At 54.9% G+C, this 23,915-nt stretch overlaps 10 protein-coding genes across 10 annotated transcripts; 4 read left to right on the forward strand and 6 right to left on the reverse strand.

Annotated features, from left to right (window-relative positions):
- Nucleotides 1–674: 674 nt before the first annotated feature.
- On the reverse strand, nt 675–2,679 carry BO86DRAFT_111521 (uncharacterized protein). Its single transcript, XM_025665935.1, has 2 exons — nt 2,670–2,679; nt 675–2,556 (listed from the first exon to the last, which is right to left on the reverse strand). The coding sequence occupies exon 2, from the start codon at nt 2,378–2,380 to the stop codon at nt 827–829; it is 1,554 nt and encodes a 517-aa protein (XP_025532385.1). The 5' UTR covers nt 2,381–2,556; nt 2,670–2,679; the 3' UTR covers nt 675–826.
- An 879-nt stretch (nt 2,680–3,558) lies between these two features.
- Nucleotides 3,559–6,878, forward strand: BO86DRAFT_385333 (putative MYB DNA binding protein (Tbf1)). Its single transcript, XM_025671082.1, has 4 exons — nt 3,559–3,745; nt 3,920–4,503; nt 4,576–5,229; nt 5,285–6,878. Exons 1-4 carry the CDS (start codon nt 3,658–3,660, stop codon nt 6,599–6,601), a joined length of 2,643 nt encoding a protein of 880 aa, XP_025532386.1. The 5' UTR covers nt 3,559–3,657; the 3' UTR covers nt 6,602–6,878.
- A 220-nt stretch (nt 6,879–7,098) lies between these two features.
- On the forward strand, nt 7,099–8,716 carry BO86DRAFT_452927 (putative TFIID and and SAGA complex TAF10 subunit). Its single transcript, XM_025676960.1, has 2 exons — nt 7,099–7,718; nt 7,877–8,716. The coding sequence occupies exons 1-2, from the start codon at nt 7,311–7,313 to the stop codon at nt 8,333–8,335; spliced, it is 867 nt and encodes a 288-aa protein (XP_025532387.1). The 5' UTR covers nt 7,099–7,310; the 3' UTR covers nt 8,336–8,716.
- Nucleotides 8,717–9,010: 294 nt separating this feature from the next.
- On the reverse strand, nt 9,011–9,891 carry BO86DRAFT_385335 (mitochondrial 37S ribosomal protein uS19m). The gene is made up of 4 exons (XM_025671083.1): nt 9,770–9,891; nt 9,687–9,702; nt 9,297–9,479; nt 9,011–9,110 (listed from the first exon to the last, which is right to left on the reverse strand). Exons 1-4 carry the CDS (start codon nt 9,810–9,812, stop codon nt 9,068–9,070), a joined length of 285 nt encoding a protein of 94 aa, XP_025532388.1. The 5' UTR covers nt 9,813–9,891; the 3' UTR covers nt 9,011–9,067.
- A 234-nt stretch (nt 9,892–10,125) lies between these two features.
- Nucleotides 10,126–12,006, reverse strand: BO86DRAFT_385337 (inositol polyphosphate multikinase). The gene is made up of 2 exons (XM_025671084.1): nt 11,626–12,006; nt 10,126–11,472 (listed from the first exon to the last, which is right to left on the reverse strand). The coding sequence occupies exons 1-2, from the start codon at nt 11,712–11,714 to the stop codon at nt 10,212–10,214; spliced, it is 1,350 nt and encodes a 449-aa protein (XP_025532389.1). The 5' UTR covers nt 11,715–12,006; the 3' UTR covers nt 10,126–10,211.
- A 1,048-nt stretch (nt 12,007–13,054) lies between these two features.
- On the forward strand, nt 13,055–14,665 carry BO86DRAFT_352906 (uncharacterized protein; the record flags this gene model as incomplete). The annotated part of the gene is made up of 5 exons (XM_025669505.1): nt 13,055–13,220; nt 13,272–13,357; nt 13,412–13,429; nt 13,478–13,726; nt 13,774–14,665. Exons 1-5 carry the CDS (start codon nt 13,062–13,064, stop codon nt 14,663–14,665), a joined length of 1,404 nt encoding a protein of 467 aa, XP_025532390.1. The 5' UTR covers nt 13,055–13,061.
- A 78-nt stretch (nt 14,666–14,743) lies between these two features.
- On the reverse strand, nt 14,744–16,399 carry BO86DRAFT_111737 (quinone oxidoreductase family protein). Its single transcript, XM_025665936.1, has 3 exons — nt 16,126–16,399; nt 15,136–15,936; nt 14,744–15,072 (listed from the first exon to the last, which is right to left on the reverse strand). Exons 2-3 carry the CDS (start codon nt 15,909–15,911, stop codon nt 14,847–14,849), a joined length of 1,002 nt encoding a protein of 333 aa, XP_025532391.1. The 5' UTR covers nt 15,912–15,936; nt 16,126–16,399; the 3' UTR covers nt 14,744–14,846.
- Nucleotides 16,400–17,937: 1,538 nt separating this feature from the next.
- Nucleotides 17,938–20,241, forward strand: BO86DRAFT_415268 (uncharacterized protein; the record flags this gene model as incomplete). Its single annotated transcript, XM_025674892.1, has 2 exons — nt 17,938–18,769; nt 19,046–20,241. 2 exons carry the CDS (start codon nt 17,938–17,940, stop codon nt 20,239–20,241), a joined length of 2,028 nt encoding a protein of 675 aa, XP_025532392.1.
- Nucleotides 20,242–20,408: 167 nt separating this feature from the next.
- Nucleotides 20,409–21,251, reverse strand: BO86DRAFT_375267 (chitin deacetylase CDA4; the record flags this gene model as incomplete). The annotated part of the gene is made up of 1 exon (XM_025670475.1): nt 20,409–21,251. One exon carries the CDS (start codon nt 21,249–21,251, stop codon nt 20,409–20,411), a length of 843 nt encoding a protein of 280 aa, XP_025532393.1.
- Nucleotides 21,252–21,836: 585 nt separating this feature from the next.
- On the reverse strand, nt 21,837–23,721 carry BO86DRAFT_406206 (cleavage polyadenylation factor subunit CLP1; the record flags this gene model as incomplete). Its single annotated transcript, XM_025674153.1, has 3 exons — nt 21,837–22,621; nt 22,689–23,478; nt 23,584–23,721. The coding sequence occupies 3 exons, from the start codon at nt 23,719–23,721 to the stop codon at nt 21,837–21,839; spliced, it is 1,713 nt and encodes a 570-aa protein (XP_025532394.1).
- Nucleotides 23,722–23,915: the final 194 nt, after the last annotated feature.

The raw sequence follows: 23,915 nt of genomic DNA on the forward strand, positions 1-23,915 counted from the left end.
GCAAGACTCAAAGATATCGATCGGGGTGGGTGATATGGTTAAGATTGAGGTTGAGGTTGTTGTAGGATACGCACCTGCCAAAATACTTATCCTCTATAGATGGAAAGCGCTTCCGTCCCTCTGTCACGCTGTCACGCGAAGACACAAGTCAAGAGCTTAGCACTGATGCTAGGAAGGTTATAATCAAAAGATTAAGGTCTGGATGTTCCTATGAGTAATAGTGAAAAGTCTGAGACAACAGGTGCGAAATCGCTCTCGCTTACAAGTGACAGTTATGTGAGGTCTACTTGCATCCACAATAACAGATTTCCTTTCTTGAGAAAATGTTGTCTATTGCCTTAGAACAGAATTCAGTGCCACTTTGCTATAGCTCACAACATGGCCATGACTACTACACCTGGGACAAGCTTGTAATATGTAAACTTGTTTCTTCGGCTGGTCTTTTATCTTCTTACTTCAAATTTGACGCGTAGTAGCACTTAAACAGTTTCCTTCTTAAAGATGAAAGACCAAATTCCTATGCTATAGAGTATATCAATGATCAATCGTTGCATCCATGATAATGAACATATAACCGGCATCCTAGCACTGACAAGGTGGGATGGAGAACCTCGATCCCTGAGTAGCATAGAGACTAGTATCATAATTTTCATTTATTATAGTCATTAGTGCCTATTGATTATGACTTCAGTAAACCAATATTAATGATTGTCTTGGTCTTTTATTGAAAATCACTTCTTGTCCATACTGTAACGCCCAACCCAGGAAAATAGCCCAAGCTTGAGTACTAGTAAACAAAACCTCAACCAGCGCCAAAACATTTTGATCACATATTCTCCCGCAGAGCTAGATTCGAATCACTGGCCAACTTGATTCCCCCCTTGATGTCGGTGAGGTTCGACTTGTACCGCCGGTTCATTCGAATGCCAAAGAACAAGAACCCAGCTGCGGCAACCATACCAATCACAACAAGGGTGACAATGGCGCCAATGACACCTGCCACGCCAGGCGTTATACTGGTGTTGCTCTTGCTACCCTTCTGAATCGACGAAGCATCAGCATCGTCGGCTTCCTCCAGAATTCCGGGACAGAACACCGCTGAGCTGGCGCCGCATTGGAGACACCACGCTTCGGTGGAGTTGAGGGCGAACTTGGTCAACTCCTCCTCAAACTCCGAGTACGAGACACCCGTGTTGCTGGGGCTGAGCCCGAACAGGGGGTAGGGATGAAACTCTGCTTCGTCATCGGTCCCATTACGCAAGAGGAACCGCACGTATAGTTGGGATGGATCGGGGTAGGTCGGGTAGGAGTCGCTCTCGAGGCTGAAGAGCTCGAAGATGATCGATGCACCGAGCGCAGGTCGCGAGTAGAAGTTCGACTGCTGCGGCGATGGGAGTCGTAGGAGGGATGCGAGAGCCACCGCCGGCTCGGCGTTACCGAAGAGGAAGGTCAATTTGCTGCTGTCGCCCCGGTTGTAGATGTTGGTGCTGAAAGCATCTAAGACACGAGACGCCATGGATCGGCCCGCCACAGCGCGAACATTGCCGCTCTGGATGGGACTGGAGGCTGTGATGTTGCCATTAGTCGCAAAGGTGTACTGATCCGCGTACCAGCTGGCGAGCTTGATGTCGTCTTCGTTCAGGCTGTGGAGGAGCGACTCATTGTGCAAGTACTGGTACTGGAGGAATTCGGATATGGAAACAGCGTTGAGGTAATTGGCTGATGAGCGGTCGAATGTGTCTCTCAAGGAGAATTCATACAGACGATTGTAGAACGCCTCCGATGTCTGGACTAGGTCTTGGGTCTCAGGGCTGTTTCGGTACTCCAGGTCGGCAGTTTGATGCAACATGCAGTTCTGGTGGCCTGCCACGATCACTGACTGAGGATCGTCGAGGCTCGCACTGACGACGCGGGAATATTGATATCCACCCAGAGGTCCTGTAGTTACGGAGCCATTCGACATGAGGAAAATGGGATCAAAGAATTGAGCATCGTATGTCTCATTCAACGCCGGATAGAGACCCTGCATGAAGGCCTGGGCGGATGCAATCACGGAGGGGTCCGTGGTGGCCAAGATATCGATGTCTTCGTCTGCAAGTACATAGGAGGAAATCCGTTCGATTCTCGTACTGGGACTGACGTCTGTCGAATGAATCGCGACATATCGATCACGGAAGGCCGACCCAGTAGCATACAGCTCACTGGCGCCATAGGGTGTCACGACATTCTCACGGGGCAGCGCTGTCGGGACGCTGTCTCCGTGTAATGTATAGGCAAAGACAGCCCAGACCTGTTCTTTCAGGTTTTGTGCCGATACTGGAACAGTATTCTGCAGCAGAGCAATAGCAAGCGCCAAGAGAATGTCGCGCGAGGACCGCATCTTTCAGGCTGGAAGTATGAATGAGTCTAGTAGTGTATAATGTTCATAGGATTGATGCTTGGGTCACTTCAAGATTCCAAGACTCCGACTGACAGAGCCGAAAGGAACGAGACAGGGCTGGGAGGACTCAAACATATATGCTGAGTATTAGAACAGTCGTGCTGATGGAACAGTATCTATTAGTGTACTAATTAGCCTGATGGGTCTACCTGGCCTTCGTCCTATCTTGACCTTCGGGGCTCATTTCCATGGTTCCGATATTGATGCAATGAGGTGCTCCTGTCGTTACCTTGTTCTAGATTCATTGGAGAGCCATGTCAACCACTATAGGAGTCTAGCCAGAGGAACCAGTATTGAAGCTGCCGCATTTTGCACTGGCATGGCCATCTTTGAACATCGAATGTTTGCTGTCCTGCTCATTGCTGCCACCTTGACGAGCTTAAAGGACGCTTCGTAGCATGACAATATCACGGCCACAAAACTTCCATGACCTTCCAGTTTGCTCACGGTGGAAAGAGTGTCCAATTGGCCTGGAGCACTCCGGTGAAACTTCGCAGCAGACTACATGGCCGAGTTGATGAGTCGATGACGCCTAGACGGAAGGTAGCATTCAGGTGGACGCAACCATGGGAGTCACCACCCCGCCGTAGCAGAGGACAGGGTACATTTAGTAGAGGCAGAATTTGCAGATGAAGAGGGACAGAGTATGATTCGACTTTAAGTCAACAACAAGCTGTATTATGGATAAGTAGTCGGAGTCAAGTCGAAGTGCTGAAGGAGAAGTAAGTATTCAGGCAGCCAGGAGGCACGCTAAGTCCTAAAGCGGGATTGGTGATCGCTGGATCTATGAGTTTGACAACTGGCGGCCTGAAGACTACTACTTAAGTAGCCTGGGAAGTAGCCTAAATAGTATGCAGGTGTACAGTACTGTACATTACCCAGTAGCTGGAGAGGGAGGTAGTAAGAATTGTCAACATAGAAAGAAGGTAAAGCATATAGCAGTGAATAATTCGAAGTGCACTGTAAGGTAGTTACCTGTTTCCTAGTAACACCCGGTTGCTGAGCCAAAAGAGAAGCAGGCCGAATTCCGGCCGTGGTTGTTACTCAGTAAAAAAAATCTGACCGAGTAGTCAGCAGCTGGAGAACCTCCGTCCCTCCGCCCGTCTCAACTTAACCTAACCACTTCTAAAGCCCTACGCTTGCGCCCTACCCCTAAGCCCTCATTTCTGCTCTTGGAAAGGACAGGCATCTCCCTCCCATCGGGAATCGTCCCTATCATGGCCGACATAACTGCGACAGGCCCGAAAGTTGAGGATTCTATAACCTCTGAACTCCCTCCGCTCCCGACCGAGACTGACAGCCATGGTGAGTTGTGCTGGGGGCGACCTGAGAAGGAGGCGATTCTCCCCCGTTTCCTGCTTGCTCTGAACCCAGCCCAATCCGATCTAAACAATCATTGCATGGTTTTGGCCTTCACAAGGCGAGACAGTGCTACTGCCCAATTACTTTACTATGTTGCTAACTTGCTGTCTTCTCAAGTGACCCCCAAACTGTCTCATCCCCTCGAAGAAGAGGACGGCTCGGTGTCGCCCCGGGCTTCCAAAAAACGTCGCCTCGAATCCGAGCCGGCCGACCTCGTCTTGCCGCCACACCCCAGTGAATTGACAGCAGACCAAGTTCCTGGAAATCAGATTGAACAAGAACTAGCATCTGCGTTGGGCCCCAGTATCGTGGACACGGTGGAACGCCCAGAAGATACACCTACTCAACTCGACGGCGCTCACCTCGATGGCGCTCACCTCGATGGCACCCAACTCGACAGCGCTCAACTCGACAGCGCTCAACTCGATAGCGCTCAACTCGATAGCGCTCAACTCGGTGGTGCTCAACTCGATGGCACGGCATCGGATACCGCAGTTGCGCCCGAGACGTCTGCCGACATTGATTCGGATATGGCCACCGTGATTTCGAGCATCATGAATCACGCCGAACGTGTAGAGGAACAAGTCGTGATCGGTCAGCAACAGCTGGCGGATACCGCAAGTCCGGCCCCGAAAGGCATGGTTTTCGTCAAGGCCAACTCCCACCTGAAAACTCAGAGTTTGCCTATTTTGGACAACCTGGTATGTGAAACAATGTTCGAGACGCACTTGAAAATCAAGAACGAAAGCAATTGACATACCACTCCCCTATAGTCTACCCAAATCCTCTCGTTGCTTGCCAAGTCCTCGTACCAAGAAATTACCTCATTCGTTTCCGAGCCGGAGACGGAGAGTGGCCAAGCCTACGCTACCATGCGCTCGTTGTTCGACCACACGAAGAAGGTCTACTCTACCAAGAAGTCCTTTCTGTCTCCTACTGAACTAGAGCTTACTGAGCCGTCACAAGTTGATATCATTCGAAAGGCGAACCTGGCGTCCTTCGTCTCTAGCATCTTTGGCACACAGGAGATTGGATTTTCCGAACTCAATGACAACTTCCTGGATGTGTTTGTCCCCGAAGGCGGTCGTCTTCTCAAGGTGCAGGGTGCTTTGTTCCTGGAACTCAAGACTCAGGCTTTCATTGCGTCCATGAACAATTCAGAGCGAACCCGAACCGAGTTACTCTATGACCTCTTCCCAGATGACCTGGAACAACAACTTTTGGACCGCCGCCCAGGAACTCGCCAGCTGGCTCCCAGTGAGGCCGACTTTGTCAAGCGCGCCGGATCGCGCCGTGACATTCTACTTAGTGACGTCAACAACGAGGAAGCCATGAAAGCCTTGCCAGACAAATACCATTGGGAGGACTTCCTTCGAGACCTGAGCTCTTACATCACCAAGAATTTTGATACTATCAGCAACCAACAGGTCTGACTCCCCCCTACTCTTACCTTTACTATCCAGTGTGCTAACGGCGAGCCAGACGAAAAAGATCACAAAGGGTCGCCAGCCATCCTCATCAAATGGAGAATCTCAAGAACCTCCCAGCGCCCCCCTTCAAGGCCAATTCCCGGTCTCGACACAGCCACCGGATGTTCCCGTCGACCGTAACATGCACGGCGATCTTGTTGCTCGTGCGGCGCGTGCGGCGCAGATTGCCCTCCAAGGCCATGGATTGAGGCGCTCCCAACAGCAGCAGCAGTACCAGCAACAGCAATCTCAGCAGAACCAACAACAGCCACAACAGGTGCACCAGCCCCAGCAGCACCAGCCCCATCAGCATCATCAGCAACACACAATTCACCAGCCCCAGCAGATGCAGCAACAGCAGGCCCCTCAGCACGCACAGCCGCAGGGCGGTCAGATTTTGCATGGGTACTCTGCTGCTCAGCCGACGGGTCAGATGCCTCACCAGCAGACCCACCAGCAACCCTACCATCACAGTCCAGCGCCGTCTGGCTACCAGCACCCGCCCAGCCAGCTCACATTCCAGCCAAGCCCTCTTCAGGCCAATTTCCAGCAATACAGCCATGTGACCCCCGCGTCGATCCCGCGACCCAACTCGGCTGCTGCCAATCACGGATACATGCCCGGGATACCGCACTATTCTCAATCGCAGCCCACCCAGGTCCTCTATGAGCGGGCTCGCATGGCAGCATCTGCCAAGTCATCGCCTAGCAGCCGCAAATCCGGGTTGCCTAGCCAGCGTCGTCCCTGGACAACTGAAGAGGAAAATGCGTTGATGGCAGGTTTGGATCGCGTCAAGGGACCCCACTGGAGCCAGATCCTCGCCATGTTTGGCCCTGGAGGAACCATAAGTGAGGCCCTGAAAGATCGCAACCAGGTCCAACTCAAGGACAAGGCTCGTAACCTAAAGCTGTTCTTCCTCAAGAGTGGCATCGAAGTGCCCTACTACCTGAAGTTCGTAACGGGTGAGTTGAAGACTCGCGCCCCGGCCCAGGCTGCCAAGCGGGAAGCTCGCGAGCGGCAGAAGAAGCAGGGCGAGGAAGACAAGGCTCATGTGGAAGGCATTAAGGGTATGATGGCTCTTGCCGGCGCCCATGCTCAGCCAGTTGGTATGGGTCATGGGCACGATGCCATGTCTGCCTCCCCTGGACTGTCGCATGACCCCAATGTCCATTCCGCCTTTGACCAGACGGCGGAGCAGAACCTGATGCAGACCCTCGGTCAAGAGGTGCATGGAGAGTCTTTCGGACAGCCCCAGCACCATCATCACCAGCATCACCCGCACCCGCATCATCAGGATCATGTTGATCCGAATATGCATTTGGGCCAGTGAGGAGATCGAGGTTCATGCTCAAACACCAATTAGCTTCACTTCTCGATCCTGCTTCTTTCCTCCCTTGATCGAGTTGTATTATTTCTCACGGTTCTTTCTTTTTTCTTCTTCGCCGGGGATTTGAGCGTTTCACTGTCTACGACTGTCTATTCCTGTGATTCTTTGGTGGGATTGTATGAGGGTTGATGCATATGGTGCGAATGGAGCACGAAGCTGTAGGAGTATCTTGCGGATTGTACAACAATAACTGAATAATCATGTTTTCTTACTTATTTTCTGTGTTTCTGTGTTTCTGTCTTTCTGTCTTTCTTCCTTTCTCACTGAATAATACTAAAGGGAGGACAAATAAGTGTTCAGTCATAATGAAAGTGCCTAGCTTATGCTTGCCAGTTGGTGGTCCAGTAGCAAGCAGTCGGGCCGAACGCGGCCAAGAGAGACAGAGACTATGCTTTGCTACTCCGCTCCAACCACCGCGGCAGTTGATAATTCAATTCTATCCCAGTTCACTATCCCATTCATTCACTTCCCCCAGAAAACCCCGGTATCGCCTCCAATCCCAATCGGGCGCCGCGATAACACAATTGCAGGGATTATCTTCGAACTTGTATAAATTGCTTCAATACTGCTGACCTTGCATTCACCGCCGACGCCTTCCCCTCTCACCCATTGGACTGACTCCCTTGCGCTTTCCCAATAGCCACTCCCAACCATGGCCGAATCATCGTCATCACAGCCTGCTGTTCCGCCTTCATCGCACCCTCCTCCTCAGTCATCATCATCAACTGCAGCTTCCTCCTCCACGCCTGTCCCTCCTCCATCCAGCCAACCCCCTGTCACCTCACCCGGCACGGTAGTACCTAAACAAGAACCCGACGTCGCCGATAGCAGCACCAATAAGGTCCTGGATGCTCCGACTGAGCAAGAAGACGTCGACATGACCAACGCGCCCAGCACCAACGCCGGTGCCAACCCGGCTGCGACCAGCGCTGCCGACGATGTGGGCAATCCGGTTCCCGCGCCGACCTCCGTGGACGCAGTTGCCGCCGCCGCAGCGCCGTCGAAGAAGGAGACCAGTCTCCGGGAGTTTCTAGGGAAGATGGATGAATACGCACCTATTGTACGTTTTGGCTTTTTTATTCCGGCTGCTCCCCTCAGTTTTGCTTCTACTTTCCAACGTTCAATCATCCATCCCGCCGGTCACTCACTATTTCATTTCCATAATATCAATCCAATCACGACTGTGTTCCGCCTTCTAACGATGGAATGAAATTCTAGATCCCCGACGCCGTAACAGCACACTACCTCACGCTGGCGGGCCTCCCACCTCCCGGCAACGGCCCCAACCAGACCCCGCCGCACCTCGCGCGCCTCCTCGCCCTCGCCACCCAGAAGTTCATCGCTGACATCGCGGCGGACTCGTACCAATACGCCCGCATCCGTGCGTCCAACAGCTCCTCCGCCAACAACCCGATGGGCAGTTTAAACGCCGCCTCGGGGCTGGGCATGCCCGGTGGTGCCGGGGGTGTCGGGTCGACGGGCGCGGCGACGGGGCCGTCGGGTGGAGAGGCAGGCAAGGGGAAGGCGGGCACACATCTGGGCATTCAGAGGCCTGGGTTTGGCGGTGGAGGGTCCGGAGGCTCGGGACAAGGTCGGACAGTGCTCACCATGGAGGATTTGGGCATGGCGGTTGCGGAGTATGGGGTTAGTGTCAAGAGGGGGGAGTTCTATCGGTGAAGGGGGCTTGATGATGGTCGGCCGAAGACAGGCGTGGAACAGTGGGTTCCTACATTAAAAGCGGGCTTGATTGGTGAGGGGATCTTCTTACGGGGGTCCCGTTTGATACGACTTTCTCTTCTCTTTTGAGGGCAAGGCTGGCTGGGTTGCTGGGTTGATGCGATGCCATGCTTGATTTTCTCTTCTTGCAGTCCTCCTCAGTCGGGGAACTCTGGGTTGTCTGTTTGATGGCGTATTATTGCGGCGTGAGGGGGTGGGGTGTTTCCTGAACGATAGATATCCTGCATGCTGGGCCTTGGGCCTGCACGAATCGGAGTATGGGTGTTTTTCTTTTGAACTCGTGGTTTCCTTTTTACATGTATATGCAATGCCAAATAGTACCCTTACGATTGTCTCTTAGTAGCACACTTTATGACCTTGAATCTTCATGTGTCATGGATAGATAATACATAATATACATAGCCAGCCTCATCTTTCCTATCTCTATCTCTTTTACCGAGACCCTCCTCCAGCATAACAAGCACAAACTAGGAAAACGCCAAAAACAAACTACAATGCAACTTCAGTGCAACTTCAGTGCCAACTTGCACAGAGCATATCTCCCACTCGCCAAAGATGAGAGGTATCAGTTGCGCAAGTTCGCAAAATGCCCAACCATAAAAAATGAAACAAAGGTATCGATCCACAACCCCAGACATGGCCCCCATGCCTCCCGCAAAATAGAAACAAGATCTATTTGTTCTTCGACATCTTGTACGTGAAACGCTTGCGAGTTCTAGACACGACCCCAACCGTTAGCACGCACGCACTCTGCTTTCGTAACCCTTTATCCTTGGCCCGATCCGCTCAGCACCCATGACATCCCCAATCCTGACCCCAACCCTGACCCTCAACCTCACCCCCTCCCCAAAAACCAACCCAATCAAACAGAAAATGCACAAAGAGAGGGGCAAAAACATACGGCACGAACTCCCCCAACTTCCGGCCCACCATCTCCTCGGTAATCAGCACGTCGTGGTAGGTCTTGCCGTTGTGGATCGAGAACTTCAGCCCGACGAAGTTCGGCAGGATGGTCGCGGCGCGTTTCTGCGTGCGGATCGGCGGCGTGCCGGGGGGAGCGGGCAGTTTGCGCGGGAGGGGGAGACTATATTTTTTGTTAGGACGGGGGGTTAGTTGTTGTTGTTGGGTGCGATGGTTCGGGTTCGGGTTTGGGATTCGGGGGAGGGGTGGTGGGTGCGGTGGGTTCAGGGCAGCAGCAGCAGCAGCAGCAGCAGCATTAGCGATAGCGATAGCAGTCTGCTGGGACCCCTATGCGTAGACGTTGCGCTGGGTTTTGGAGGGTGAAACGTACGGGACGATGTTGGGGCCTGGGAAATGGAGATGTTAGTGTTTGAGTTTGGGTGGATGAGCTGGTGAGGGTAGGGATTGACTGACCTTTCCAGACCGAGCGGCCGAGGAGGGCTCGCGTGGGGAACATCTTGAATGACTGGCTTCCTTGTGGTGCAGGTGATTTGCTCCTGGCTGCGAGAAGGGGAAAATATTGGTGTAGCCGGGCGGCGCTGGGCTTTGGATAGTTGCAAATCGGCCGGCGGAGGTTTCGGCGGAGGTGATTATGTAAGATCTTGCTTGGGCCCCCGCCCGCATCTATATGGCGGGACGGGGGAGGGTCGCTGGGTTTTGCTTCTGTATTATTCGGATTTTAGGAGGAGAGAGATATTTGATACTGGGTTTACTTTGTTGGGTGTGGTTTGAGTTTGCGATGGGTTTCCATTTTGTTGATGATAAATGCTCGGGTGTTTGTTGTATGGTGGTAAATGGTGCTATCCTAGAGCCGCCAGCGACTGTAGTGGTTTTCAAACTGCAACTACTCTAACAATTACTCCAAGGCAAGCTCCTCCAGGATCTGGGTCAAGCTCCTGATTCCTTTCAGCACGTTCTCGTCCGGACCCTGGCCAGGGGTCCAGCTCGCATGCGCAAAGTCGATCAGCCGCAGGTCATGCACTTTAGGAGGGTCCTCTTCGTCCTCGTCGAGGTCCAGCTCCCCCAGCTCTGCGACCTCGGGCCCGAGGTTGATATTGATAGCCTGGTGAGACACGCTGCCTTGGCCAAGGGGTATATCAACTACCTGAAAAGACCCCTCTGAAATCTCGAACTCGACATTCTCGTCCTCTTCATCGTCATTTTCCTCTTCTCGCGCCGGTCGGGGCTCCTGCTCCTCTTCCAACGCCTTTTCCATGGCGTCCGGGTCACCTTCGTAGACAATCAACACACTCGACGAGTACATGCGACTTTCCTCGGACTCCAGAACCTCCTGCACCTGTTTCAACTCCTCGGCCAACCGTCGCGCAATCAGCTGGGACCGATCCACAGCCCCGGCTTTGGCCCCGGCGAGGAACGTCCGGAACCCGTCCTTGATGTTGCTCTCCGTGAGCGAGCGGCCGTACCATTTGTCGTAGCGCTTGTAGCCATCCGCCTCGATGACCTGCCCCTTGGCGCCCTCGGCGCCCTCGTATTTCGTCGCATACGGGTCAGTCCGGCTCCCTTCATCGGTCTCCCCACTCACGCCCGTCCAGACCTTCATCCCAGCGATCCGGAACCCCAGTGTGGAGCTCGTCGTTTCCTTGGACACCGCGTCCAGCTTCACGCGCTTCGAGGGCGGCGCATCGTCCGCCCAGAGCCGCGCACCCAGCTTCACGTCCAACACATTGGGGCGTTTGAACCCCGCGGCCACATTCTCCAGCACGATCGAGATACCCGTTTCGAGTTTCTTTCCATTAGAAGGGACCCACGACGACTCCGCGGCTGCTGCCGGGCTGCTTAAGCTGGCCGTTTCGGGGGCTGCTGTCACTATAGGGGTCGTTGTCGCTCCGGCGGCTGGGGCTTGAGATGCGACGGTGGCCGTCGGGGTATCCGACGCGGAGGAATATTCCGTGCCGGGCAGCAAGATGGCGCCGGCTTGCTGGGCCGCGGCGAGGGCCAGAGGCTGCTGTTCATTCGCGGAAGTTAACGTGCCGATATACGTGGGCAGGAATTCTTGGAATGCCGGGTGCAGGGCGCTGGATTCGTAGAACGCGACTTCTTGGGCGGTGCAGGGCTTTGCGATGAAGGTGCCGGATACGGTGCACTGGACGCCTTCGCTACAGCAGAGGTTTTTGTTAGTAGATTGGCCGAAGCTTTTATTCAAGAATGGCTGGCGAGGATTAAGGTGGTAGAGTTGGAGCGATTTCGTGTTGTGTTGGTTGCGACAAGGGAGAGGGATGCGACAGGGAAATGTGTTGCGGCACACTCACTGTCCGGCGGCGGCATGGTCGAAAGCCACGAAACTGTCGTGGTCCAGCTTTGCGGTCATCGCGCTCTCTGATCGCGAAGATGATTGCATGTTGAGGGAGATTTCGAGCACAGTAAGGGAGGTCAATCACTGTCCAACAGAGACCGATGGAGTTTAGACGGCATTCCGCATGAGTCACGGAAAGGGACGGAGATTCAGCAGGCGGGATGTTGCAGGGTCGGTGGGTTTTGGAGAAGATGAGAGGGAGGAAGAAATCCTCCAACAGTGGGTCAAGGAGGGAAAGGAATATATTCCTGTTAGAAGCAAACAAATGCCTAGCAGGGGGGAAGGGGGGAAAAGAAAAGGAGAGACAAGCCACAACAGGCGGGTTGGTTGGTTTTGGTTTTGGTTTTGGTCTTGGTTGGCACTCTCAATGAGAGAAGTAAATGGAAAAATGTCGGGGAAGCCGATCTGAACCCCCCCAAACAAGGCTGAGGGGCATCGATCATCATTTAAATATTATTAAAAATCGCATTACTGGGATATTTAACCACCAAAGAAAAAAAGTCAGCCTGGAATTTTCCCAGCCTGGCTGATACGAAGCGCTTTAGCATAAGATCGTCTCTTATGCTGACTGGATCTGGTGGCACAAGGCAAGAATAAGTTAATCTCGCCTGCTTTCTATACTTCTGAATGGTCTGTCGTCTGCCGCTCAGCTCTTGTCTGGTGTCTACATTCTCGACTGCCTGATATTGTGTCGATTTAATTCGCTGCATCTGCTTGGCCTGTACTTTAAGCATCACATGGCCACTGACTATCTGCATAATTATGCATTTTGCTGGCGATGTACTGGACTACAGAGAGTAGCAGTGTGCTAACTACCTGTCTTGAGGTAATGTGTATAGCGCACACACTTGTCCTTGACTTGAACACAATCATCTCAAAGTTAATCATATTATTTAGAATCATATTATTTGAATCTTACTTTGACCTTACCTTACTACAGAATGGTTGAGTATCTATCAATGTTGCATCTTGTCTCAGCCTGGAAATTCATTAGAAGTGCCCAAAACTGCCAGTCTACAAACAGCCAGAGGCAACCTGCATGGACAACAACCTATTCACTGAGGGTGTTCTGAGGGAAGCACGTCTTGCCCTTTCCTTCATTGCAAAATGACTGCGAGCAATCCTTCTCCTCCCTCATGGTTCTCGTTCTCCTTCTCATCAGCTCCACCGTTCACCCTCATTCTCTTCCTTCACCCTCATTCTCTTTCTTCACCCTCCCTATCTCTTGTCGTCTCTTCATTTCATAACCTTCCTCTTAGCACACTGCCTTAACACCTTCCCAATTCAATATTTGAAATGGAAAACAAGGAAGAAACTTCGACTTCTACTCAGCCTCTTACCTCAAACTCACTGAAGCCGGCGGAAGATGCTCAAGCTCAGTTGGCCTCGGACATGTCTAACACCTTGAACCTCGAATCGACTGATCCAGTCTCCACACAGGCACAGGCCGATAGCATCGGGGAACAAGAAGCTTCAGCGTCTTTTGACAATATCAACAAGCTCAAGAAGAAGAAAAAGAAAAGCAAGAAGTCCAGGAGCAAGCGTGGCCTGGTTTGTCTATGAGAGTGGGTCGATTGCTGAGGACTGAGCTGACCGTAACAGGGCAAGCCCACTGGTTTTGAGGAATACTACGTCGATGCTCCCATGACACCAGCTGAGTTTGAGACTGAGCAGGTGATATACAACCCGTATGTGATTTTAGCATGTATGTTGAATTACTCTCAGCTAACCATGCGTCACAGGTCTCGACCCATCTATCAGTAAGCCTTTCATGCCGATGGAACACTCGAGATGCTGATATGTGATAGTCGGATTGAAGATGCCTTGCAACGCTACCAGAAGAATCGTCGCCTGGAGAATTTCCGAAGGGATATATTTCTGAAGTACTTGGCTTATGGGGGTGTGGACATCTCTCCGAGAATGTTCGCAGGCTCCGATCAGAAAGATCTCAAGGACCTCGACAGCGAGCAGATCCTTCAGGCTAGAACTCAGAATAGCATCCCAAGGGACACAGCAAACCTCATCATCGATTTCGATGAGGTGGTTCGGGGCTATCTGTAAGCACTGACCTGACTCAAAGTGACTTGTCGCTGACACCGAACAGGACCTCCTACTTCCCATCCTACTTCAACCCCGAAACCGAAGACATGGTCAAGCTGGGTACGGTCACCATTCGCAACTTTCTGTCCTACCTACTTTATCATGAGGTCTGCCCAGAATACAAGGACAACATCGATCAGGCCAGAAAGTCGTGCGATATCGCCGCCACGGAGCTTTGGAAGAATCAGCAGTTCATGGTCAAAGGGCCGGGCCATTTCAACAAAGCCTGTTCTACGCTCTTCGGGGGCCACCTCTATGACTATTATGCTGAGGAAGACGACGAAGAGCGCTCATGGGCGGACGGCCCTCCCATAACTAGAGATGTGGCGGGCAAAGTCGTGAGATTTGCCCTCGCTGGTGCAGGATCAGATCAACTGGCTATTGACTTCCGAGAGTTAGGTCATAAAGATGAACTAAGATCTAAACGTGTAGATGATATCCACGGCTTTGAGATCATGGTTATCCACCCTCCAAGTGATACTGTCCTTGACTTTTACAGAATGCACGCCCCCGATCTCGTTCCTGTTGGCCGCATCACCGCGATATCTTACTGGGACCCAGCAAAGCCGGCATGTGATATGACCCCGGAACAGCAGCAGCAAGCCACGACGCCGGTCATTTTCAGTTTCTTTGTGGAGCAACCTCTGCTGCAACTCTGCTATCCGGGTATGAAAGTGATCACACCGGTGTGGAGGATGAACTGTGGGCTTGATTACTTTGAAGAGACATTCGCCGTCTACGGCACCATCTACACGGTTCTTGCAAATGACCTTATGCTGGGGTGGAAGAAACCACGGCCAGTGAATGACACTGCAGACGAAGACGAATTGGAGGCGGATGAGGATGATTCTTCTGAGCAGGGTGATAGGATTGCGGATGTGCAGGATGTACTCTAAGCACATTCCAAGCGAGTGTCAAGCTTGGAATTTACAGTAGCAGTTTAGCCATGCATGAAACTTACATAGCCGACTAGCTCAGAGAATAAGAAGGCATGAATATTGTTCCGACCCTTCATATAGAAGCCTAGTATAACTATCTCGAACGAACATACACTCATTATGATCAATAGCGACAAGCCTAAGACGACTTCAGAAGCAGTTTTCCGGTAGTCTTACGGCCTTCCAGATCACGGTGTGCCTCGGCGACATCTTGCAGAGGATAGACCTTATGGACTCTAGCCTTGAGCTTGTTAGACTGGAGCAGCGAGAAGAGCTCGTTGACGTAGAACTCAAACTCCTCGCGAGTCTCGATGTAGCCGAACAGCTGAGGTCGAGCAACCTTGACACACTTGGGGGAGAGCTTCCTGTAGATGGACATGTATTAGCCATGACGGACATTGCAACTCGGAGATCTCATCAATCCTTACTGTAGAGGCAAAGGCGGCACCGGACCACTGGCATTACCGAACCAGACGATGGTACCCTTGCGCTTCACGGCCTCCAAGCTTCCCTCCCAGGTGTCCTTGCCGACGGAGTCGAAGACCACATCCACGCCCTGACCGCCCGTGATCTCCTTGACCTTCTGGGGCCAGTCCTTGCCCGCCTCACTACGGTAGTCGATCACCACATCCGCGCCGAGGCTCTTGGCCAGCTCGCACTTCTCCGGACCCCCGGCCGTCCCGATGACCTTGGCGCCGATCGACTTGAGCACCTGCGTCATGAGGGTGCCCGCCCCGCCGGCGGCGGCATGCAGCAGCACCCACTCGCCCTGCTTGACCGGGTAGGTCTCCTTGGCCAGGGTGATGACGGTCAGGCCGCTCAGGAACGCAGCCATCACGTCCTCGTCGCTGAGTCCCTCGGGGATCTTGACCGTCTTGGCCATGGGCACGGCGGTGTACTCGGCGTAGCCGCCCGTGCTGAGCCAGGCGACCCGATCCCCGACCTGCAGGTTGTACGGGTTGGGCCCCGGGCCCAGCGCCACGATGGTGCCGGCGCCCTCCCGCCCGAGGATCTCGGGCTTCGCGGACGGGTACAGACCGGTCCGGAAGTACGTGTCGATGTAGTTCACGCCCGAGATGTGGTTCTTGACCAGCACTTGGCCCTCCTGGGGACTGGGCACGGGCTGGTCGGACTTGAACTCGAGGACCTCGGGACCGCCTAGCTTTTCGACCTGGACGGCCTTCATGGTCTGTGGGACGGACATGGTGGTGTTGGTGCGGGTGGGGAGGCTGATGATGGAGGGGGATGCGGGTCGAAAGTGAGCGTTCACAGCTGCGAGACGGAGCGCCGGGGATGAGACAGACGCAGTAGGCGTGGCGGTGCGGAGTAGACGAGGGATGATGCGATTGAGGGGCATTGGAGGGGGAAAAGGATTGAGAGGCAGGGTCGGGGTGATCGCTGGGTTATATTCAACGTACTTCAGTACGTGCTTGTCAGAAGACTGACAACACGAACACTATCACTAATCTTTTCTCGTGCGGCTCAATTCCGAGATGCTTGTTTCTGTCATGGTCTCGAAGGGTCGCGTTTACTATCATTAATAATTCTGGTTCCTTTACCCCACACCATTCCACCTATCGTTACGTCTACGCTTTGCGATGAGGTGGTTTCCCCCCCTCAGTTACCGTCAATATTTCGCTAATAAGTGCTAGAAGCAAGAGATCGCTACCTGGCAACTCTTTCTTCCTTGTCTCATCTCGCAATTCGCAATTCGCAGCTGTGTTCCTCGTTCCTCGTTCCTCGTTCTTAAATCTTCATCCGACGGAGTGACGCCATCGGAATCATTGCCGAACCGTCGGATATCCGCGGCCTCAGGCCGATGATCGCTCCGAACTGCCGACGGCATACCTTATGCAGGCATAGCTGAGTCATGTATTCAAGCATAAATCCCCGCATGGCGGTCTTGGGTCTTACCCTTTCTGGAATACCCCGTTGTCGTGCCCGCCCGCAGTGGAACTGAACTACTCAATAGATCGATCGATGATGCTTTGCTCTCCTCCTACAACAAATCCACGATGGAGTCATCGTACTCCTTCTGACAGTGGCCCTGCATCACCGTCAGACGTATATCCCAACCATGCAACCCATCAAGCCAGCACACCCCTCCCCAAGCCTTCGCCTTCTTTTCGATGCAGCTTGCCACCCATTCCCTCTTCTCACCGTCTTTCCAGCTGATATCATCGCATCGCTTGCCGCAGATGGGATGCTCGTTGGGTGATGCGCACCATACGACCAGCATCTACAGGTCAAGAATGCTGCAGCCCATCCCAATGGTGGCATATGTAGCCAAAGGCGCCCAATACAGGCCATGATCGTGTGTGGCTTTGCTTAAGCCCTGCTCTACTAGTAGCCTGTCATGCCTGTCAGGCCAATAACCATCCCTCTAGTTCGCCGCCTGTGCCTTGAGGATGACGCCTTTCCCGCAGGTTTACCTGCCCCTAGTCGAACAATTGGCACCTAAACCGACGACAAAGGAGGGGTGGGACAAATCAACAGCCAGCTTCGCCTCTACGCATGCACGATCAAGCCATTCTCCTGTCCGGGGATCAGAATGGTTTCATTTTCAACGACTCCTGTTGACATGGCTCAGGCAGGACCATTCATTCCCAACGCTTGACATATGGCCACGATCGTCGTGTTTCAGCGTCCGGGGGGGTTGATTCGCTCGTGGTTAACGCCCAATCTCTGGGGCAGGATTCTGATAGGGCCAGTACCCCGGCCAGAGGCGCTGCCCAACCGGGTTCCCATTGGGGTCGATTTACTTTATATAGTCTCTCCGTATTCTCTGTGCTTGTTTTCTTCGTCCCTGGAAGTGTACATCAGGACTACTAACCATACTTTCGCCTAATACTTAATTCCAACCGCTCCTGGAAGGTTTTCAGAGACTGCCCCAGTCTTCTGCTCACTAGTTGCTCCAAATTTTTCTGCGCCGTTCGGCCCCATTTCAACTCAATTGCTGATTTCCTGACTCCGCCCGGTGCTTGTGTGCTTTTTGTTTACTTTTGATTGTTTGCGTCCGCTGGATCCCTTGCTCTTTCCTCCAGAACGTTTCTCGCGTGAGTCCGACGTTCGACGGATTTATAATGCCAACAGCCAGGAACCTGATTCTGATCCGACGTGCCACCGCAGGATAAATCCCAGGAGTAACGCCCTCACACCGATCGGAGCCTTGTATTCGACTGGATTAAAAGTTTTTTACTGTTCTGATTTTTGATTTTCCCCTCGTCGCCATGTATCTCAGGACCAAGGCGCACTTGCGCTGGCGCAAGCAGACCCAATGGCCACCTGCGCCTTCCGTGGAAGACGAGACGGTATCCCTCTCTCGTGAACTACACGGGATGACCAAGCTAGGAGAAAAGCCCGGAGTAGAGGGTGTCTGCTCTCGGGGAACTATTGACCAACATCCAGTGATCGTGGATGTGCTATCCTTCTCCTCAGTTGTTCACACGACAATCTATGACGACTCAGTCCGCGAGAGCGGCTCTGATGACAACGCAGGGCCACCAACGCCGTCAGCGGAGATAGAACATGACCCAATGCTCTACATTGTCGAGGATGATCAGGTCGTGCCTCTGTCGACTCCATGGGCTTCTTCAGATAAGGTTCGCGGACCTCCACCCTCGCTAGCACGGCCGCAGCAACTCCGCATCCCGAGCAAGACCCTCGATGGCCGCCCTGGTGAAGCGAAAGCTAGTACCCAGAGGGACAGTAATCCCAAGAAAGATATGGCCCAAGGACCCCGGACTGGCTCTGTGACGTCCAAGACGCCCACCAAAGCGATTGAAACTACGACCACGGCATCACCGCCTAGCTTGAAGCGAGCGGGCAGTGCGAAGCCCAGTTCATCTGCCAAGCAGGTGACTAGGCCTCCCATGCCGAAGCCGGGCCATCAATCTGATTCGGCTGCTATTGGCGTGAAAGGCTCCTCGGCTAAGCCTCCGGCCTCACCTACAGAAAAGTCTTCCACCGGACCTACTTTGGCTGAGAGGATAGAGGAGAAATTGCGCCAGCGGCAGGAACTTCGCGCATCGCAAGAGGCCTCACAGAACAACGATCAGAATAGTCCGCCACCTGCAGCTGCAGCTGCAGCTGCCCAACCGATCGCCACCGTTGAGCAAGCAGGCATCAAGCCATCCATTACGTGCCCTAATGGGTGCGGCGCGCCACAATCTGACCAGCCGATCCCTCCCAAGTCTTCATCGACGGCAAAGGAGTCCACTGAGCAAGAGAAGAGTGAAGAGGATCCTTTCTCGGCCTCATTTAATGCAGCGCTGGCTTCTGAGGCCCCAGCGCGGCCTTCGGTCGGCAACAGGCCGGATGGACGATCCCACTCTTCAGACAGGGCACAGTCGGTGTCCTCCCACACGCCCAGCCGACGTGCTGTGTCTTTCCTGGATGACACGTTACAGAGGCCTGTGTCACCCGATGAAGACCCCGAAGATGCTTACCAAACTGGAAAACAAGTTGGTCGACGAAGCTCTTCGCAGGGTGCCGTGCGCAGAAGTTCTCCTAAGCCGCAGTACTTTCTGTCGCCTTGCCCTCGGTCAGTTGCTGTGGCAGGATATCAGGACTGGCATACCGTGAAGGGAATCCCTCACTTGGATATCTGTCCATCCTGCATGAAACAGATGCGCAAGTCCCGGTTCCGAGATTTCTTTGTCCTAGCGAGCCCCCGACCTCGCGAAGAGAAGGTTCGCTGTTCCATGAGTGAGCCGTGGACGCGCTTGGCATGGATGCAGACACTCAAGAAACATCTGGACCACCTGGATCTGCTCCTGCAGATCACGCGGCCACCGTCAGGCAGCAAGCCTTGCCCGGGACGCACTATCAGTGACCAGTACTGGTACCGTGTCGTGGACCCGGACACCGACATGTATCTTCCACAGTTCAACGTATGCCACTCCTGCGTTCGCAACTTGAGGACTCTGATGCCGCGACACCGGGAGACATTCAAACGCAGTGCCACCAAGCAGGAGAGGGCGTGTGACTTTGTGACTGACAGCGCTCGGTTCGTCCGCTATATCGACTGCCTGGATATGGCCGCCAACCGAGCCGAGCTGGAGCATGCGGTGCGTCCGGACATCCGCGAGTTCCTGTCCTATGCGCGGCGCAAGGTAGTGCTTCGAGACTGCCGGCGGGACCGGCAGGTTCTCAGCACCTGGCACTACATGCCGCAGCTGCCTGAGCTCACGGTGTGCGAGGACTGCTACGACGACGTGGTGTGGCCGCTGGTCAAGGCCAAGCTGCCGATTGCGCGCAAGTTCTCGACCACGATGCGGCTTCTTCCCGGGGAAGGCCCGTCGCGCTGTCGCGAGGCGAGCTGCCAGCTTTACTCGCCGCGGATGCGGATGAAGTTCCAGGAGGCGGTGCAGCTGGACGACCTGACGTATCTGAAGCTGGTGGCGCTGCGACGTCGGGAGGCCGAGCAGCGGTACCGAGACCGCCAAGCCGAGCTGCTGGAGGATGCCAGTCGGGGGTATGAGGTTGAGAGTGAGATGCGGAAGAACGTGGAGGAGTGGAAGCGATGGGAGTAGCCGGATGAGGGAGGGGGGTGTATCTTTACTGTTATATTGTTTGTGCTTCAGGACCAGCCTGTACGGTAGACTTAGACTATATACATGTATCACCTCTGTGCAATAGTGCAACAGCAACAGCAACAGCAACCGTGCCACCAAAAAGCAGCCCCGTAGTGAGCCCCCCCCTAGGTACTAATCTGCTTCGGCAGTTGACTCTGCTCCCCCAACTCCACCAACTCACTCAGCGTCACCACACGGAACCCCCTCCTCTTCAACTCCGGCAACACCCGCTTCAGCATCGGCACCGTCCACCCCCTCCGATCATGACAGACAATCACACTGCCCGACCGCACCATACTGAGAATATGCCACGCATTGACCCGGGGCCAATTGATCTGCGCATCATGCGGGTACACACTGCCCAGCGCAATCCGCAACCCCAGTCTGTGGATGAGCACCCGCATCCGATCCGAGAAGAACCCGGACCCCGGCCGGAACCATTTATATTTGGACTTGGCCGTCGCCTTGCCTTCCGCTCCCTCCCCTGGCCCCCGTTCCCCCGAAGCCGAGGCCGAAGCCACCTGATCCTCCACCCGCTCCAACCAGCCCTGCACGCCCCTGACCTCCGCCTCCAGCACCGCATCGCTCAGATCCCGGGACGGGCGATCCGACATCGCATGATTCGCCAGCTCCATGCCCTGCAGCACCAGCTCGCGCAGCATGGCCTCGCCATTCTTCCCGTCGGGCCCGATCCCGGCCACCGGGATCTGCGCCCCGATCACGAAGAACGTCGCGCGCGCCTCGTTCGCCCGCAAAATCTCGAGGATCTGCGGGGTAAACGTCGACGGCGCATCGTCGATCGTCAGCGCGATCGTCGGGGGGGTGGATGGCGGGAGCGGCACGTGGAACGTGGTGTCGGGCCAGCGGTGCTGGAAGTATCGGATCAGCAGGTTCGGGGGCCGGTAGATGGTGTAGGCCGGGAGCAGGATGAGGCCGCTGATCAGGAGGAGGAGCGCGAGCACGGCCATCTTGAGCACGCGCCGCGTGAGCAGGTGCGTGCGGTGCGGGCGCGGGGGCAGGTCTTTGTCTTTGTAGTTGGTCGTCGTGTAGCCGTAGGGGTAGATTGGTGGGCGGGAGAGGGCGCGCGAGCGGGCGCGGGTGCGCGTGCGCGTGCGGAGCGGGAGCGGGAGCGGGAGGAGCGTTGTCACTGGTCCCGGGAGGGTGGAGAGGAGGCGGCTGAGGAGGCGGGTTAGGTGGTTTGTTAGGTGGAGGCGGGGCATTTCTTTTTTGGTGGTGGTGGTGGTGGTGGTTGGTTGGAGAGGGGGGTTAGGGAGGGGGTTGGTGGTTGGTTGTTTGTGGTGAAGTGTCGTGGCGGTGGTGGTGGGTGCTGGCGAAATGAGAGACGGCTGGTGTAGCTGGAATGGAAGATCCTAGGCCATTGTCTTGGTGGTTGGGCTGGTTCGAGCAGGTAATGAGTGTGGGTTGTAATGTGAGGGTTGTTGGTTGTTGATGGGAGAGGAGGGAGAGTCTAGGCAGGAGGTGAAGTGGAAGTCAGGTGCTATCGCTGCATTGTTATCGTACTTATCAATCAACACTAACCGCTTTCACTACGATTAACCCACCAACCCGACCACCTCGCCCGGCCATTTCTTCCCCCACACCAACGCCCGCGGCGGCACTCTCCCCCCCACCGGCGCCAACACCTGGATCTTCCTCCTCTCGTTGTTCACATCCGCCACATAGAGGAACCCCATGATACTCGCATCCCGCACATCCGCCACACTGGCCGTCGTCGGCGCGTGCGTGATCGCCAGCAGCGAATTGGCCAGCCCCGTGGGCGCCGGCGGGAGCAGCTTCTTCAGCGGCACATTGGCGCCGCTGCCCGTCTCCGCCGTGGCACTCGACGGAGCATCCCCGAACCCGGGCAGAACAGACGTTGCACTACTGTCCTCCTGCTTCTGCTGATTCTGGCTCGAGTCCGCCTCATTGCCTCCTCCAGGGAGGAACGAATCGGTGCCAAATGACGCCGGGTCATATTCATCCTCATCCTCCTCCGGGGCAGCGATGGTGTAATTGTATATCGACAGGGCGTTGAGATCCAGCTGCTGCGCGTGCGGCGACAACGTCACATTCTTGGACGACGCGGCCAACAGCGGCAGCGCCCCCGACGCGGCGGACGGGATCTGGTCGCCGAAGAAGTAGGTGCGGATCTGCGACTCGCGGACGGCCTTCATAAACGCCGCGTCGCGATCCACACATCCCCCAGACTTGGACAGCTTGATCACGGAGATGCGCTCATCCGACGCCACGGCGGACGCACTGGCCGTAGGCTTGTTATCAAACTCCTTCATCATCGCACTGTAGAGTCGTTCGGAGCCGAGCACCAAGATCGTCGTAACTGTATCACGCCCCCATCACATCAGTAAATGTCCCTAGAAACCCCCACGACAACAAATCAAACTCACTAGCAAACTCCGTCACAATATGCTTGATCAAATCCACATTCCCGGCCTTACTCTGACTGAGAATCCCCGGCGTGTCCACAATGATTCCCGTCTCCCGGACATCCTCATCCTCAGCCATGCGGCCCATGACCGAGACCGCCAGCCGCGACACGATCGCCTTGTACACGGAGCCCTCGGCCTCGAGCGGGCTCGCCATCGGGTAGAAGTACACCAGCGGGACCTTGACGGGCACCGCGCTGGGGCCGGACATGGGGCTGGACCCCCAGCCCTCCTCGACGTCGATCATCGTGCGGAACGCGGTGGCCGTCAGCGTGCCAGGCACGCTCAGCATCCCCTCCGTGGGGTCGAGGTTGACGACCACCGGCTGGCGCCCGACCTTGGTGGCGTACGCCGTCAGGATCTTCGCCAGACTCGTCTTGCCCGCGTCCTCGGAGCCCAGGAGCAGCACCCGCGGCCCGTCCCTGCCCTGCGCCTTGGCCTGCCGCCGCATCGTCTCCAGCGCAAAGTGCACGTTCGCGTATTCCACCATCGGCGTCTCCTCCGCCGTGTACTCGCTCTGGCAGCCGCCCGCGCCCAGGCCGCGCCCGCCCGTCGTGCGTATTTCGTTGCCGTTGCTGCTACCGTTGCCGCCGCCGGGCGCCAGGCTGTCCGGCGTCGCGTAGGACTCGCCGGCGCTGACCTCGAGCATGCATCCGTGCCATGTGTAGATCGCCGCTTTCGTGCCGGTGAATGTGTACGTCTGGGCGGGGGCGAGTTCCGTGCCGAAGAGTTCGGCGGTGCCGGTGAGGAGCTAGTTCTCGAGGTCAGTCAGTCAGTTGCTGGAGGTCAATTGAGAACCCAACGAAATTCTATCGAGCATGAGAGCTGTAGGCTGGGTCTGGGAGGTTGTGCTCACCTTGACGCGCACGACGGTGCCGAACGCTACCTCAAACCGCCATTCTGAACCTTTGCCGACGGTGATTTGCGTCGGCGGTGCGGGGACAAACTCCTTCTCCCCTGAGGGCTGTGTCAGGTCTAATCCCGGGAGAGACATGGCATTACTGTGCTGAGAAGATCAATGAGCGTAGAGATGGGTGTGCAAATTTCGTAGATTTAATAACACAGTAAGAACAAAGCCTGAAAGGAAGAACAAAGAATGGAAGAAAGAAAGTCACTTCGGAGACGTCAGGCGGAGAGAACCACCCGCCGATAACGATGTTTTGCTGGTTTGCAGCGGAGTCCAGCTCT

The sequence above is a fragment of the Aspergillus japonicus genome, assembly GCF_003184785.1.
Source record: "Aspergillus japonicus CBS 114.51 unplaced genomic scaffold BO86scaffold_3, whole genome shotgun sequence".
Classification (NCBI taxonomy): domain Eukaryota; kingdom Fungi; phylum Ascomycota; class Eurotiomycetes; order Eurotiales; family Aspergillaceae; genus Aspergillus; species Aspergillus japonicus.